This window comes from Ictidomys tridecemlineatus, chromosome 6 (assembly GCF_052094955.1).
Source record: "Ictidomys tridecemlineatus isolate mIctTri1 chromosome 6, mIctTri1.hap1, whole genome shotgun sequence".
NCBI lineage: Eukaryota > Metazoa > Chordata > Mammalia > Rodentia > Sciuridae > Ictidomys > Ictidomys tridecemlineatus.
Window position 1 is genome coordinate 81,518,951 of NC_135482.1, and position 17,295 is coordinate 81,536,245.

At 37.0% G+C, this 17,295-nt stretch overlaps 1 protein-coding gene across 1 annotated transcript; it reads left to right on the top strand.

Annotated features, from left to right (window-relative positions):
- The first annotated feature begins 4,854 nt into the window (after window positions 1-4,854).
- Mansc4 (MANSC domain containing 4) lies at window positions 4,855-15,257 on the top strand. The gene is made up of 4 exons (XM_078014983.1): window positions 4,855-5,114; window positions 6,535-7,078; window positions 10,257-10,391; window positions 13,149-15,257. The coding sequence occupies exons 2-4, from the start codon at window positions 6,850-6,852 to the stop codon at window positions 13,820-13,822; spliced, it is 1,038 nt and encodes a 345-aa protein (XP_077871109.1). The 5' UTR covers window positions 4,855-5,114; window positions 6,535-6,849; the 3' UTR covers window positions 13,823-15,257.
- Window positions 15,258-17,295: the final 2,038 nt, after the last annotated feature.

A 17,295-nucleotide genomic window follows, 5' to 3' on the forward strand; every position in this document is an offset into this window, starting at 1 on the left:
AAATAAAATTTACAGGAGACCTTTGGTTTGGATTGAGCTCCTGCACTAGGTCAAACCAAAATGCACAAACTCATGCTGAAGTTCCACCTCACCAAGTCCAAACTAAGTTTCTTAGCTGATCTCAGTAAAGTTGTCCATCTCAGGAGAGAGAAGAGACCAATCTCCAAAGAGGCCAACTATAGCTGACATAATGAGGAAGTACCCCTGCTTTCACCTTTACAAGAAAAGTAACTGAATTACCTATCTATTTTGTGTTCTCTGATTCTGCTTTTCTTGGTCCTTTTCTGACCATGAAACAAACATCCTTTGCTTGGCTAATACAGAACACTCATTGTATTTTTATTGATCAGGGTGTTGCCTTGTTCTAGAATTGAAAATAAAATCCAGTTAATATATTTAAATTTGTTGTATTTTTTTTTTTTTGGTCTTTAGACAAAATACAGAAGGAGGGGTAAAGATTATAAGAGAAATTTGTGTTCACATATTTATCTTATGAAAAAAAGTCTTCAAAACCTCCCCAGACCAAGAGTTCAGAACCAAATGTCCTCAACTTAGAATATGTATTTGGATTTTTTTTTCAGGGTACTGGGGCTTGAAGCCAGGGGTGCTCTACCTCTGAGCTACATCCCCAACCCTTTTTTACTTTATTTATTTATTTATTTACTTATTTATTTTTGGTACCAGGGATTAAACTCCGGGGCACTCGACCACTGAGCCTCATCCCCAGCCCTGTTTTGTATTTTATTTAAGACAGGGTCTCACTGAGTTTCTTAGTGCCTTGCTTTTGCTGAGGCTGGCTTTGAACTCGCAATCCTCCTGCCTCAGCCTCCGGAGCTGCTGAGATTATAGGCATGTGCCACCATGTCCAGCTACTTTTTAATTTTGAGTCAGGGTCTGGCTAAGTCTGAGATTGGTCTCAACTTTAGATCCTCTTACCTCAGTCTCCTGAATCTCTGGGATTACAGGTGTGTGCCACTGCACCCAGCAGTATTTTTTAAAAATTAATTCTGTATGTGTGTGTAGGGGGGGAGTGCTGGGGTTCAAACCCTGGTCCTCAGGCAGCATTCATTTTACTGCTGAGCTACATCCCCAGCCCACATTTATTTATCAAACTATAAACTTCAGCTTTCTTTTTGAGTAACAAGTTGTTAAATAACATCTTCTTCATAGTTAAAATTCCCCTACTTCAAACTGAAGATGCATCCTACTATGTCAATAAGCATTTTATGTGGGGAAGGGGAAGAAGGGTTAAAAACCAGAGAGAAAAAAATGTCATCCTGGTAAAACATGAAATTCTTTCAACACACTACCTCTGTGCTTCTGAATGTGTAATTTAGCTGCTTCATGGCAAGGTGTTATCATCATTTATTTTCTATACACCAGGAATAAGGGACTGGAAAAAGTCTAGTAGATTCTGGCTTCCTTGGTAAAAACAGAAGAACCAAATGTGGATCTAGGACTTGTTTTGTTAGGTTTCTTTCTCGAGTCTATTGAACACTTCCTTCCCCTTGTTTCACCTGGCCTGGAAATCATTACTGATAAAACTCCATTGTCACACTGGCCTCACACTTCCATTCTCAGTGAGATAGGAGTGAGACATCCTCGGGTATGGTGGGGTTTTGCGGTGATTGCCAGGTAAGTGTCCAAGGATTTAGCAGAGTCTTTGGGAGGGTAAAGTGCAACATCCACTATTCAGCATTAGGTGGGAGTCTTTGGCTGGGAGACCCTGTATCAAAGGGACTTGGACTTGGGATTAATTTGTGCCTCATTCAAAGACAATGCAGGATGCAGTGAGTCAGCCCCAAGAATGAGCTCTTAGACTCGACTCTGACTCTTTAGAATCTTTCACGAATAGATGCTTTTGTTTCCCAGCTGTCATAGATATGCCTCAGACTGGTATTTTCTTGCCTTTTTAAGCAGACTGAAAAATCACACTCAATGAATGACGCGCATTCAAGCACAGTAATATTATCAGGGCTAGATCAGGTTGGACAGGGAATCTGGGGTGTTAGTCTGACAACACTGGACACTGATCCTGCAAGCCTTTTGGTCCCCAACATGACAATAACATCATTTAGGACTGGAAGCATCTTAAAAGATCAATCATTTCAACAAACCACATAATAAGTTTTCTGCTAATCTAGAATTGTGAAACCTTTATTTTAAAAAGACCTAAATTATTATTTCTTAACTTTATAAAATATTTTTATATAACTAGAAGTGTAATTATATAGGTCAGTTATTGACTGATCATTGAACAATAAAGACTGGCCTTTGTTGAAACTATAATTCATTTCAAATACTTTTCATCACTGTGTTTTATAAAAGACCAAAGTAATGATCAAACACAGGCAGTTTATTTAAAAATTTGTAGAGAATATGCCTTTTAATTTAGTCATAGTATTGCTTTTAGTAATAGAAAATTGGGAACCAACACAATGTATAATAATAATAGTTGCTAAGATTTATTGAGTGTTTTTTATGTGCCAGGCACTGTTGTTAAGTGATCTTTGTGGATTACAATACCATTTGGAGGATATTTTACAGCTGAGAAAGCTGTGGTGCAGAGTAACTTTTGGTGTGGATAAATAATGAGGGGCTGGGATATGGCTCAGTGGTAGGGTGCTTGCCTAGCATGTTGAAGATTCTGGGTTTGATTCCCAGCACTACAAAAATAAAATAAAAAACAAAACAAAAATAACAAAAAAGGTAAAGTGGTAGCACATGATTGTAATCCCAGTTGCTTGTGAGGCCAGTGCAGGAGGACTTCAAGTTTGAGGTCAGCTTGGGCAACTTAGTGAGACCCTGTCTGAAATTAAAAATTGAAACATCTGGGGATATAGCACAGAATTAGAACATCCTTGGGTTCAATCTCCAGCACAAGAAAAAACAAAAGGAAAGAACAAAAAGAAATGTCATATAACCATTATAACTTCAATGTAGATCATTCTTTAAAGGCACTAAAAAACATAATTTTACAATAGATTTTTTTAAAAAAATTTAGTAGTTGATAGACCTTTATTTTATTTATTTGTATGTGGTGCTAAGAATCGAACCCAGTGCCTCACACATGCCAGGCAAGTGTGCTACCACTGAGCCCCAGCCCCAGCCTACTACATTAGGTTTTTTAAAAATATGTTCTGTAGGCCAGGCATGGTGGCACACACCTTTAATCCCAGTGACTCAGGAGGCTAAGGTAGTAGATTCTCAAGTTTGAGGCTAGCTAGGCAACTTAGTGAGAAACTATCTCAAATTTAAAAAATAAAGGTGATAAGAATGTGGCTCAGTGGTAGAACACTAGCTTAGTATAAGAGTCTCTGGGCTCAATTCCCAGTACCATTAAAAAAAATCTGCAATTTAATTTATAAAAAATTATTTTATGTAAAACTACACATATATGTATATTATGTATTTATATACATATATGATTTTAATAGATATGTCCAGAAAAATGTTTATCAAGATATTAAGATAACAAGATATTTAAAGGTTTTTATTTCTTTTCACATGTTTCTATATGGCTTGAATTCTTAAAGTGACTATGCATCAATTTAGTAAAAGCCAAAACAATTAAAGAAAAATTAATGACATATTTCTATTCCTCAGGATTTATCTTTAAATACCTTTTTTTTTTTTTTGGTAATGCTGGTGATTGAACCCAGGGCCTTGTATATGCTAGGCCAGCACTCGAACAACTGAACTATATCCCCAAACCCTTAAATACAATTTAATGAAATAAAAATGTTAAATAAATAACATAATTCACAACTTTAAGGGTGAAATATTTACTGTTTTTCAAATGTCTTTTGAATATAGTAAATACATGCTTTTTACTTCACTACTAAAAAATCAATCAATGATTGAATTCAAGGGTGCTTTAACCACTGAGCCACATCTCCAGTCCTTTTTATTTTTATTTTGAGACAGGGTCTGGCTAAGTTTCTGAGGCTGGCTTCAAACATGTATTCCTCCTACCTCAGCCTCTGAGCTGCTAGGATTACAGACCTGTGTCACTGTACCCCACTCATCTCTGTTTTTTGTTGGTGTTTTTGTTTTTAATGTTTTTTTTTGTCCCTCCAGTGTTCCTAGAATAATTTTCTTTCTTTCTTTCTTTTTTAAACAGGCAAAATGGAAATGTCCTTCTTTCATGGAAACATGGGGTGATTTAGATAAGATGAAGGAAGTACATGTTCTTAAAATGACTCTACTTAATTCAAAGTGAGCATCCTTCTAAAAACTTCCATTTATTTCAATCATCTAGATCAGTGTTTTCTAAACATCATAGGAAATCAACTGGGGCACTTCTAAAAACAAAAATCCTGGTCCCCATACCAGAGCAACTGAATCATTCTGTTGGCAGAAATTAAGTACTTTTTGAGATATGAATCTAATTTCCCAGCCCCTCTCAAGAGCATCCTATTGGAAATAATTATAATGTATCACCGCACTGTAATAGTGTAATTGTTCTGGACAATTGATAAGATTTGTAATAAAAGCTATATACCAATTTGATTCAAAGTTGCAGTTGCTCCCTAGTTTCTGCAATTTTGTCCCACATAAACAAGTTTTGAGAGTATTGTGGACTGTCCCCCCATCCTAGTCTCTGCAGTCGAGTTTCTATCTTTCCTTTTCAGAATACTTAGCCTGAAAAAGTTACTCACTCCCAGACTTAATATTTATGCAAACACACACACACACACACACACACACACACACACACACACACACACAATGTGTTTTTAAAAATAAAAATCTTGTTTTGGCATTGGAACTTGTAAATCCTTTAATATGAAACTTTGATCTTTGTTCAAATGTCATTTTCCAGCTTTAACAATTGTGGATTGTTCCATTAGCCCTGCAGGGAACAAGAGAACTTTAAGGAATTATATATCAAACACAAAAGACTGCATTTAATGTAACTAAAAGATTTGGAGGTCACAAAGTTAGAAAGTAGAGTTTCCAGTTATTTCCTGAGGCAGTTCTTAATAGAAATAACTATGGAATTTCATAAAAAACAGAGAGTGATTTTTTTGTTACTCATTTGTCCCTTGCTTTGCCATTAGAAAATCTATCTTCCCTCTCCCCTCAGAACAGGTGGAACAATTTGTTAGCAGGTAAGCAACTGAAACTTTCTTTCTGTAAGAAGTTATTAGAATAAGATAGTTATTTTTAGTGTATTTCATGTGGCTTATGCAAAGTTAGGAGTTAATGTATGATATCATTTTTTCCTCCAAATCAAGTCAAATGGTTTTTAAAGCTGTTCAGTCTTAAATGTTTTCTTCTTCATTTTCCCCATTAATATATGTTTCTAAAAAGTTAAAGATACAAGTAGGCTATCTATAATTAGAAAACACATGGAGAGATGAAAATTTGATTAATGTTAACATTTTGGGGTCAAGTAGGTTAATGAGGTAAATAAGTTATTGTGCAAAAAGGTCTGAAAGAAACACAGATCAAAGATCAGGAAGATTAGTTTCACCTTTTCCTTTTTAAAATAGCCAGAAGCACTGCTTTATATAAAAATGGAAAGAAGAAAGCAGCAATTTCTTGATTTAAACTAATTTGTTAGCTTGGACATGATTAGTTATCATGATTGAGATAAAGAACCCACAACTATTATATAACCAGGAAGCCATTGTTCACTGCAGTCTCAAATGTTTGAACACTGCAGTTGAAGTATTTCTGTTACTATTTAGATATTTAAAACTATTGAAATGTGTATTCTACAGCAACTACTTTGTTTCAGAGATGCTATGCCTTTCTGTATGTACTTCATAAAGCTGTCACCCATTTTATAATTTGCAAATGTGAACATCAGAAAACAAAAAAGAGAACAATGATTCTCTTCTTAAACCTCTTCACAATTTTTACTATAAATTACAATTATTCTTGGTTGGACACTATACACTTCAAAGGGTGTTGTATTCCATGTACATTATGAACACTTTCTAATGGCTGAATCTTTAGAAGAAATATTATTGTCCTTTTTTTTTTTAATGGAGAGCATTTTTTTTAACCTTTATTTCACTTATTTATTTTTTTGTGGTGCTGAGGATCAAACCCAGGGTCTTGCACATGTGAGGTGAGCGCTCTACTCTGAGCCACAACCCCAACCCCTTATGACTGCACTTTACAAAAAAATCACTGAGCTCAAAGAGGGTCCAGGATCGATGTTCAATGGTCTTACAATGATTCCAAAATAAAAATTTTATTTTAATATTTTATTTATTTTCAAGGATTTTTAGGTAAAAAACAAACAAAACAACTTAGACAATGAACAAACTGTTTTTCTAGTGGACACCAGATTTAAATTCAAAGAAATAAATAGCTGATAAAAAAAATCCAAGGTCACAAGTTCCTTAAAAGCCATAAAGAAGACCTCACAAAATAATGTCTTATTTCCAGTGAAACAGATCTTTCCTTTATCTGATTTTGAGCTACTGAATTATTGTTTTCCTCAGAAAGACTTGACTAGGATTTCCACTTGTCTTTATATTTACTTAGTAAAAGGTGTCTGTGGCTCTTTCCTTTCAGAGAATGAAGAAAAGCAGAGGAGAGAACCTGCGTCTTCAAGTGGCAAAGGGACAGAAGATTGGAATAGCCTGAAAAGAGTTTGGAAAGAACTCCCATAAATCCCAAGTTCACCTGGGGCTCAGGTGGGAAGAAACAAAAGAAAAACCAATGTGCAAAGGACAGCCTCCTTTTTCTACAAAATGACTCTCCAGAAAGGTCCCAAGGATGCTTACCCTTACTCAGAGCCCAGAAGATTTAGAGCTTAAACCCTAATGGTCAGTTTTAAACTCTGTCTGGAAATCAGACTTTCTCCGAGTCTCTCTTCACAGCAAAGAAATGCATGTGGCAGTGGTGGCAGCCGAGGTGATACTGCTCCTAAGCATGGGATGGACATCAGACTCTCTCTGTTCACCCACTGTTTTTTACAGAGACTGCTGGATCCGCCGCTTCCCAGGTCTTCAAATTGATTTGGAAGAGTCTCAGAAGCTGGGAGCCCAGTTCTTGAAATATTATTCTGAGAGCACTGGCCAGAAGTGCAGTAGGAGCTGCTGTCTTAGGAAAGATGGTGAGTATTAATAAAACACTTGAGCAAAATAGGAGGGAATGCCCAAGAATGAAGACCTAAGTCAGGAGTCTTAGGCAAAAGGCCAGTGAAGAGGTAAAAAGGACCAGAGAAGATTCTGCGGGATGAGAGATGGGGGAGACAGAGAACCTGAGAGCAAGCTAGCAGAAAGAAAGAGAGCTACCAGACTGGCTTTGCAGGATGAGCCAGAGCAGGCTCAATTTACAAATCTAGTAAGGTTCCAGAATGCTACAGAATATAAAATAAACAAAATCTTCTTTTCCTCAAAAAAAGTGCTAAGTGAAAATATTTCCACCAGGATTAGTATTTTTATAGCCCAAAATGTAACATATATGATTTCAAAAATGTTCACATTAATTTCCTTTTCAAAATGCCTTTTGGTGATAGTAGTACCATAGCAGATTTCTGAAATGGGCTTGCTTGGATTGACAAATGTGGGATGTATTGAATACAGAATTTAGATCATGTTTTGAAATATTTTGTTAAATATCAAATAATAACAATCATACTTTCCAAATTTTCTGATGGATTTTTTCTCTGTGAAATGGAATATGAGTGTAAACATCATGGCTATGATATGATTCAGGCTTTCAATCAGGAAAGCATTTCATTGTTGCAGAATTTTAAGTTGCAATTGCCTAAAGATTTCTTTCATTTATTTTTCATTTCCCCCATGATTTTAAACCTACTTGGAAAGAAACAACAAAAGCAAAACAGTACTAAAATAATTCCCTTCATTGTTTCACTTTTTTTTTTTTCTTTTTCAGTACTGGGGATGTAGTGTAGGGCTTCTTGCAAACTAGACACACACTACTGCTGAGCTGCAGACCTTTCATTTCACACTTTTTTTTTTTTTAACCATGATTCGGTACCCTCACCAATCCCACTGACCCAATTATGCCTGTAAGATGTCTGAAATGAGACTTGGAGCTAATTGGAGAGTATTATCAGATCATCAAGGAACAGCAATGTGAGCAAATGTCACAGGCCAAGTCCTCAAAAGCTGATCAAGCACAGCCAGCTTGGCAGCACATGCCTATAAGCCCAATAACCTGGGAAGCTGAGACAGCTGGATCAAAAGTTCAAGTCCAGCTTGGGCAATTTAATGAGATCCTGTCTCAAAACTAAAAATTCAAACAAAGATGTTGCTCCGTGGTAGAATACCCCTGGGTCAATCCCCTGAAGCACAAAAGAAAAAGGAAAAATGTTAATAAGGCACAAAGCAAGCAATTAATTTAATAAAGGGGAATTCTTTTAAAAAATGACAGTTGATCCAAATTTCTACCTTCCAGATGCTTCTAACTCTCATAAGCCACCACTGAGGGGAAGTGGGGGACGGGAGGGGCTGTACATTTTCTGAAATTTCCCAAGGCATGAATTCCTAAGGCCTGTGGCCCCTGTATTATCAGGGCTATTGTAGATCCAGGACAATTCCACAATCTTAGAGCCTCTGTAGCTTCCACATTGTGGCTTTCTTCCTTCAGAACAGGAAAGGGCAGGAAGGCATAGCCCAGATTTTAGCTAGAAGCCAGAAATTTCAACTGCCACAATCATGCTCAGAAATGGGACTCTGAAATGTACACCTGGAGTATAAAAAAAAATCTTTAAAAACTGTTCTCTACAGCATAAACTACTTTCTTGTCAGAAATTTAAATGTCTTAAATTTGAACTTTTTAATACCTTTCCCTTAAAACTTTACCTCACAGTCCTTAGAGATTATACTTATAATCTGTAATGTATTAGCAATGTATTATTCATTAACTTTTGTCCTATTCTTTCTTCTTCTGGAAAAATAAGGATGCAGAAAGCTGAGGGTGTCCCAGAAGTAATGGTGGAGATGCCGCTCCTTATAGTTAACCTTACACAGAAGTGATACAGTCTCTACCAGCAGCGATTCCACAGCTAAGACGTGCTGTGGGGTCTGGTAACCATAAACTGCCCCTCTCTAGTCTAATTTTATTAAATAATTTGATACCTTTTGGCCAACGAATATTTCACATGGTTATGACTACACTGGAGCAAAAGCAAAATCTGTTGCATTTTAGGGAAGATAGATAATCTGACTGAAGATTTGCATCCAACAAATCTGACTTCAGGTTTTCCAGAAAATAGCACATTTTTGAGGGACAAATTTGATTAGAAAAGGGGAGGCAGCATGAGCAAGTGATGTGCTTCATCACTACAATCTGTGTGCCAATGCTGCTGCATATCCACGGCCTGCCACTCTAATTGACACTGATTAGGCTTTTCCTTGGATGCAATTTTTTTGCACACAGGGCTAGTGCACACCCATAGTCAGGGTCACTTGGCCTGCTGCTTTTCCATCATTTGGCTTTCTCCCAGTAATCTCATTATTCTTTTGCCCTTCCTGTTACTCCCTCTTCTTAGGTTACAGAATTTTTTCCTTTATTTTCCTATTTCTCTCTCTGGTGGGCCTGAGCACCTTAGCATTCTATGAGGTCATTGCACCCAGAAACCAATATAAGTTCCCAGAGATTTTTGTAGCCAACTAAATTTTTCATGAGTACAAAATACTGAGACTAGAAAATAATGATTCTAGACATCCAACTGGAATGGAATGTGTGAAAGATTATTTAGAGAAAATTAAGGGATGTTTTCCTTTCAAAAGGCATTTTTTAATATTCATAAATGCCATTACAGTAATTCATAATGTTCTGTGAAATGTGTGAACATAAACTAGGTATGGTGGCATACATCTGTAAACCTAGGGATTCCGGAGGCTGAAGCAGGAGGATCACAAGTTCAAAGCCAGTCTCAGCTCTACTATCATGTATAATGAATTAGAACAAATTAAAACATTTGTAAAAATATTCTACCACCTGTTTTTGTAAATAAAGTTCTCTCAGACCAGAACCCCAAAAAAGAAAAAAGTCAGCCTCAGCAACTTAGTGAGGCCCTAAGCAACTTAGCAAGACCTCTCAAAATAAAAAATAAAAAGAAATAAAAAGGGCTGGGGGTGTGGCTCAATGTTAAGTTACCCTGAGTTCAATCTCTAGTACATTAAAAAAAACGTCTGAATATAGTTCTGCAATATAGTGTTAATCTAGTATTTCTGAAAGAAATGTAAGTTATTCGGAGCTCATCAAACTGATGGAAACCAAGACCTTCTACAGATGTACTTTGTCTCTTTCCTTTTCAGTTTCCTGTAATTTGGCTGTCTTCTTCTATGATCCTATTCATGACAATGTCAACTGCCTACATATCCACTGCCCAACCTTGGAGAGCTGCATATTAGAGCCCGGAACCAGTGCCATTTTGTACAACATAACAGATGGTAATGATGATATATTTCAGAACTTTTGAAGAATGTTGGTAATACTCTAGTAGAAGCATATATCCTGGCAATAGCTCTGTGTTACGTCCCTAAATCATTATTTTCCAGTAAACTCTGCCTGGAAATGGTTTGGATATTCAGGGCAGAAAACTGGAAGTAGATTCCCTTTAGTTTGGCACATTCAACAGGGATGAATTCATTCCAGACAATAACAAGTCATATGCAATTGAACAAAAGCTAAAGCGTTGTATTTCATGTATTTCAAGAACTCGAAACAAGAGCCAAATTAGGCATTTCTACTGTAGTGGCAAAGGGTGATGCTAAGAAATAAAGAAAATAATAAATGGCAGCTTTGAGGTTTATAGACACCGCATACAAGGATTCTGAAGAATATGTTTTGTCATCAAAATACAAAGCGGGTATTTGTATTCATTGAAAACGTAATGCTCCAGGCTGGGTTCAACACTGTAGAAAACTGTGGCCATATCTTTGCCTTCAAGTTCCTTATAATCTTGTTGATGTGACAAGTCTTCCAATTAGTGTAAAAGATATAACTAAGTACAAAAATATTTGATACTGCCTCATTACAAAGGCTCCAAGAAGGGCAGACTAATGAAAGCTATTTTATTCAGCAGGTGGTGGGGGGAGTCCTTGGAAAAGGCCAGGAGGAAGCAAAATGAGTTCTGTATCACATCATAGGAAAGTAAGAAAACTGGAGTAGTTACTGTATGGTGACATTTGAAGTTGCAGTGAAAATATGGCTATCTAGAGAGGGTGGGGTCAGTTAGCCAAAGGGCTATGGACAGAGTAGTGTTTTGGAAGGGATTTTTCAGAAATAGGGAATTGATAAAGACATTTAATGAGGAAACAGCATAATTAAAATGGTAAGTCTGATGACCTTAGTCTAGGAAAGTTAAATGCAGGGCACAAGGCAGAAAGTCTAGTCCCAAGTGTGAAGCTGACCTTAGCAACTTAGCAAGATCCTGTCTCAAAATAAAAAATAAAAGGGACTGGTGATATACCTCCCCAGTACCAGAGGGGGAAAAAAAAGAAGAGAAAGAAAATTTGGTCAGAGAGACATAAGATCTGGGCAAGGTAATTATAGTTGCCATGGAAAGGAGGGATGATTACCAGAATATTGGAATTTCTTTGGAAACAGAGTGAACTGGACTTATCTTTTTGCCTTTCTTTCTTTTTCTTCACACTTTCTCCCTTGCTTTCTCTTTCTTGTACCTGGGATTAAATCCAGGGACACTTTCACTCTACCACTAAGCTATATCTCCAGCAATTTTTATTTTTTTATTGTGAGATATGGTATCACTAAGTTGCCCAGGCCAGCCTCAAACTTGTGATCATAGGCATGTGACACTGTGTCTAGCCTTAGTTACCTTCTGAATGAAGGAAATGAAGGAGTCAGAAATCACTCCAGTGCAGACTCCAGTTTGGGGAATGGAAGAACAATAATGCCACTGACTGAGACAAGGAGGCAGATGTAATGATGTCAGCTTTGGGCTTATTCAGTTAAGTCGATACAAGGTGTGCAGGTGGAAAACATTGGAGAGACAAGGCCAGAACTCAAGAAAGAGGAAAAAATTGGTGATATAGATTCCAGTGTCATCAATGTTGTGGTGGCAGATGGGGACAATTTTCTTGTATGTGGGGGGAGGGAGGGTGATAAGAAAGCAGTCAAGGGGTAGCAGAACTTAAGGCCAAGGTCTGAGAATGTAGAAACTATACAGTTAGGAACAAGAAGAGAGAAAAACAGTAAAATTGAGAAGCAGGGAGCCTGGGGCAAATGTGAAGGGTCTGGAGTCTAGTGAGTCATTGGAGAAGAATTTCAAGAGGATCCTCAGCATTACTGAGGACCAGAGAGCAGCCAAAGCAATGAGATGCAAGTAATCAAGAAATGATAAATGAAAGCCAGGCATGGTAGTGCACACGTATAATCCCAGCTACTCAGGAGGGTGAGACAGGAGGACTGCAAGCTCAAGGCCAGCCTGGCCAACTTAGTGAGAAGGTTCTCATTAAGTTGTTCTCAAAACAAAAATATAAAAAGGGCTGAAGATAGAGCTTAGTGGTAATGTGCCCCTGGGTTCTATCTCTAGGACCAAAAACACAAGAGAAATGATTGCCTTAGAAACATTATTTTGACAGAATAGTGAGGAATGTTAAGAAGACTACAGAAGCAAAACAAAGAAGGAGATGGATGTTGGCATGATTTCAGAGAGAGAAACAGACAGACAGACATACCCACCAAGTAGTCTCTTAACAGAGACCATCAGAAAGCTATTGAGCTTTTTTCTTCCTCTCTAAAGAAGCAGAGGATTTGAGCATGCCTGAAGTCAGAGGAAAAGGAGTTAGTATACAAAAGAGGAAATATTAAAAGCAGGACCCTTAAGGATTGGAAAGGGATGAGATTTGAGGCTTTACTCTTGATTTTGAATTATGATCCTATTTTATCAATTTATTTTAAAATGTTCTATCATAGCTCACAAGGTTACTGTTTCTGCAGCTTTCTACTAACACTATTATTGTGCAAAACCTTCTTGGGTGTGGCTGAATTTGTCCATAGCAGAAAATGTCCTGGAAGTTAAGATAAATTCAAATGAAGCTAGTATATTGCTAAGCTTTTTAGGAGTTTGCAATGGTTGAACTTAGCTTAGTTCAATAATTCTTCGTGGCAAAACCCAACACAGTTTTCTCCAATTTGTGCTTAAGGTTTTCTCTTTGAATTAATGTATTTTATTTATCTTTCAGGTATGGATCCAGATTTGCTGGTTTTTGAGCAATCACCTCCTACATATCTAAACACCCGTTCTTCATCTGATAGGTGGGATAGACTAAGGATTCTAAAAGCTATGAATTTAGATAATAAACAACAAACTACCACGATAAATGGTATGTTGCCATCAACAGAGGCTCCATCATCAGCCCCACATCAAGATTTGGTTGTAAACACAAACAGTACTGGTTATTCCAAGGAATTAACAATAGATCTTTGGGCAAGGTTCATTTCCCTGAATGACTCCATTACCACTAAGGTAAATATGGTGTCACCAAGCACTGACTTAATCAGTGATCCAGACAATCAAACTGTTTCTCCTTTCTTTGTGCCCATTGACACAAAGCTTTCTATTATGCCTATTCCATCCCGACTCAACAGTAGCAAGCAATTACTAAATAAAACCAAGGGGTACAACAGCAGAAACCAGACATCTGAAAATGAGGAGACACTTAATGGGGCACCTGTGACTTCAAAGACCTGGCTAGCTTCTGTGGCCTTATGCACCTCTGTCCTCTTTCTTTGCTGTTGTACGGTCATCCTGGCAACCAGATGCTGTCGAAAGCATCAGGGCCAGTATAAACCAGGACAGCGAAAGTCAGGATCCAAGCAAAGTAAAAAATATAATATGCTAAAAGACAACTCTTAAAAGATGTTGTGAGATTGTAAGCTTTAAAGGTAATAATTTTCAGTTTTCTGTAAGAAAAGGGAAGTTTGATTAAAAAATATAATTATACAGGATGGTCACTCCTATTTCTAAAAAGGAAAATGTTTAGTAAACATATCTGCTTTCTTGATTATTTTCAATTTTTGAGTAGTGGTCCCTCTGCCACAGTTCCAAAAGTCTGACTCCTAGAGTTGTTATTTACTACCATGTAGGAGATAAAATTTCTCAGTGGTTTAGAGATATGAACTAACTGGATCCTTGAAACTCTGTTAGATGAACTATTATTAACTGTCATTGTTGCCCAATATTATGCTATTATTATACTATTACTATTGTATCTTACAGCTAAGGAAGCTTAGGTGAAGAGGGAGTGAGCATTTTGGCTAAAGTCACATAGCTAGTAAGTATCAGGGTCAGGACTTAGTTAAAACATAGGCAGTCTAATTCAAAAGCCCATGCTCAAAATCACCAATAGACTAAGAACCTATTTTTTCCAATTAACATGAAAAAAAGGACGCCAAGAAGAAAATACCATCAGATTTATCTCAAAGTTGAGGTCAAATTACTGTCACATGTGGTAATAAAATCTTTTAGTGGCTTAACCAAAACACACTATTATTGTTATTAATCCACAAGCAAATACTTCCTTCTTTTATGTTTAATTGATCCTTCTCAATCCTAATTTTATTTTCTAAAGCTGAGATATCTTTCAGTAAGTATGGTTCTGAGCTCCTTTATTCTGTTGAACAAAATTTGGGAGTTTTATTTTATATCCTTTGCTTGTATACATTGTTTTCCTAGGTATATGAGAGCACTTGCCTAGTATGTGCAAAGACCTGGGTTCAATTCTCTCTCTCTCTCTCTCTCTCTCTCTCTCTCTCACACACACACACACACACACACACACACACACACACACACACTAAACAAAAAGACCAAAGAAAAACAATAAAACCGTTGTTTTTCCCAGGTGGAAATACTATTTCTAGGTATTTCAGCTCTGTCTAAATGTCAAACCAGATTTATCCCTACTTCTAAATACTAAATTTTTCAAATTTAGTTTATTTTTTGGTATCAGGGATTGAACCACTGAACATGTCACATCCTCAGCCCTTTTTGTGTTTTATTTAGACACAGGTCTCACTGAGTTGCTCAGGGCCTAAGTTGCTGAGGCTGGCTTTGAACTGGTGATCCTCCGCCTCAGCCTCCCAAGCCACTGGGATTACAGGTGTGTACCACCACACCAAGCTACACTCAGATTCTTAAATATAGAATACTGTAATTCAAGTCTCTAATGATCTTAATCTTTAGGCCCTTCATCTTAATCCTGAAAGATAGTCAATAAGCATAAAGGATAAGGGAACATCCTATTAAAAGATTAATAAAATATTGTTTTCTCAGGTGTTAAACTGTCCAATGGCTTAAAAGATGTTTCTTTCTCCAGCATTGTTAATGAGTGAAAAAGAGAATGAATATTTCTTTTAATAAAAAAATATACAAAATCTCTTATCAGTGGAATATCAACTACAAATAGAAATCTGATTTTTTTTTTTTTTTTTTTTTTTGTGAGTATGTGTTCGTGCATGTGAGGCCTGGGGATTAAACCCAGGGCCTTGTGCATGCAAGGCAAGCACTCTACCAACTAAGCCAAATCCTCAGCCCCAGAAATTTGATTTTTAAATGTAATCAATTTACCTGAACTTGCTAATGATTCATAATAATAGATATCATCATAATATTAAGCAAAGAAAAAATGTGTTATTTCCTAACACATTAAGAGGGCACCCCCATTTCACTGGTAAAGGGAATATCAAAATTTAAATTACCATACAATTATATTTATAGTTTTTTTCCTTTAATGTAGTACTGGCATCAAACTCAGGGCCTCACACATGCTGGACAATCACACTACTGCTGAATTACACCCTCAATTATATTCATCCTTTTAAAAAATAACTTTAAGTATGTATAAATTGCTTAGGTCTTTTAACAAACTTCAGCTCCTAAGGCGAAAAATTTTTTATTTTCCTCTTTGGAGTTTCTCAGAATTTTACTTATTTCTTGAAGTTGATAGTTTCATAGAAATGGCCATAATTTTAAAAGAACATATTTGAGATTGCAAGGAAACCAACATACTCCAGCCCTTCTTGAGGCCCTATTTTTGCCCTTCAGATAAACTGAGTAAACTTGGACTGACAGGCAACCTAGAGATCAGTCAGAAATGAAGCAAAAATAACTGGGGTTAGAAACTATATCCATACTAGAAGCCAAAAGGACCAAAGAAAACTTCAGAGTAAGATTTAAAATTTTATTAAGAAACAATAAAAAATCTGAGGGCCCAGTCAGTAACTAAGGCTAAGGTTGTTAAGCCCACTTAGGAAGTAACCATGGAATCTTCTTAACAATATAACTCACTAGACTTTTTAAAGAAAAAAAAAAGTATGTAACTGTTCAATTTTATGAAATACCAAAACTGCCCCAGCCTCCCAAGTAGCTGGGATTATAGCCTTGCACTACCATACTTGGGTTGGAATGAAAACAGGCAAAGAAAAAACAAAAACCCACAATTAAGAAAGCAGATTTCATCTACTTCTTAGTTGCCTAAGTGTTCAAGCAACTTCTGAATGATACAACAGAATTTGAGGTAAGAAATGACTGCACTATCAATATACCCTAGAGTCCCTGTCTTAAGGATGAATATGATAATGTTCATAGTATATATTGTATCAACTAACAGATTTTAAAGGACAAGGAGGTAATCAATGACAAAAAAAGCCACTTCATTACTGCTAAAATTATAATGATGGCAACAAGTTTTGAGATACTGTTGCAGTACTAGGGATTGAGTCCAGAGACATTCCATCACTGGGCTCCAGCTCCAGCCCTTTTTTAGTTTTTTGAGACAAGATTTTGCTAAGTTGCTTAGGGCCTCACCACATTGTCCAAGCTAGCCTCAAACTAGCAATCCTCCTGCTCAGCCTCCCCAGTTGCTGGGATTACAGGTGTGTGCCACCATACCCAGTTTAGGCAGTTGAACTTGTCAATGGCTATGACCCCCAGCCTCAAGTCAGTTACTTGGAATTGGCAAACTACAAAAGTTGAGAGGACACAGCCCCCTACAAGGCTGTCTGTTTTAGTCAGCTTTTTCACTGCTATGACTAAAAGGTCCTAACCAGAACAACTGTAGAGGAAAAGTTTATTTGGGAGATCACGGTTTCAGAGGCCTTAGTCCATAGAAGGCTGGCTCTATTCCTCAAGGCTAGAGGTGAGGCTGAATATCATGTTGGGTGAGTGTGGCAGAGGGAAGCAGCTTACACCATGATCAGGAAGCACAGAGAGATAGAAATACATACCCTCAAACCACATCCCAATTCTCACATCCTTCAGTCCCACCCTCAATTTAAATTTTCACTCAGTAAATCCCTATCAGGTGATTAATTCACTGATTGGGTTAA

What these genes read in the sequence shown, in the direction of transcription:
- Mansc4 (XM_078014983.1), top strand. Translation starts at nt 6,850, where the DNA reads ATGCATGTGGCAGTGGTGGCAGCCGAGGTGATACTGCTCCTAAGCATG. An exon ending in CTGCTGTCTTAGGAAAGATG is followed by an intron (nt 7,079 to 10,256) that starts GTGAGTATTAAT and finishes TTTCCTTTTCAG; the next exon opens with TTTCCTGTAATTTGGCTGTC. An exon ending in TTTGTACAACATAACAGATG is followed by an intron (nt 10,392 to 13,148) that starts GTAATGATGATA and finishes TTTATCTTTCAG; the next exon opens with GTATGGATCCAGATTTGCTG.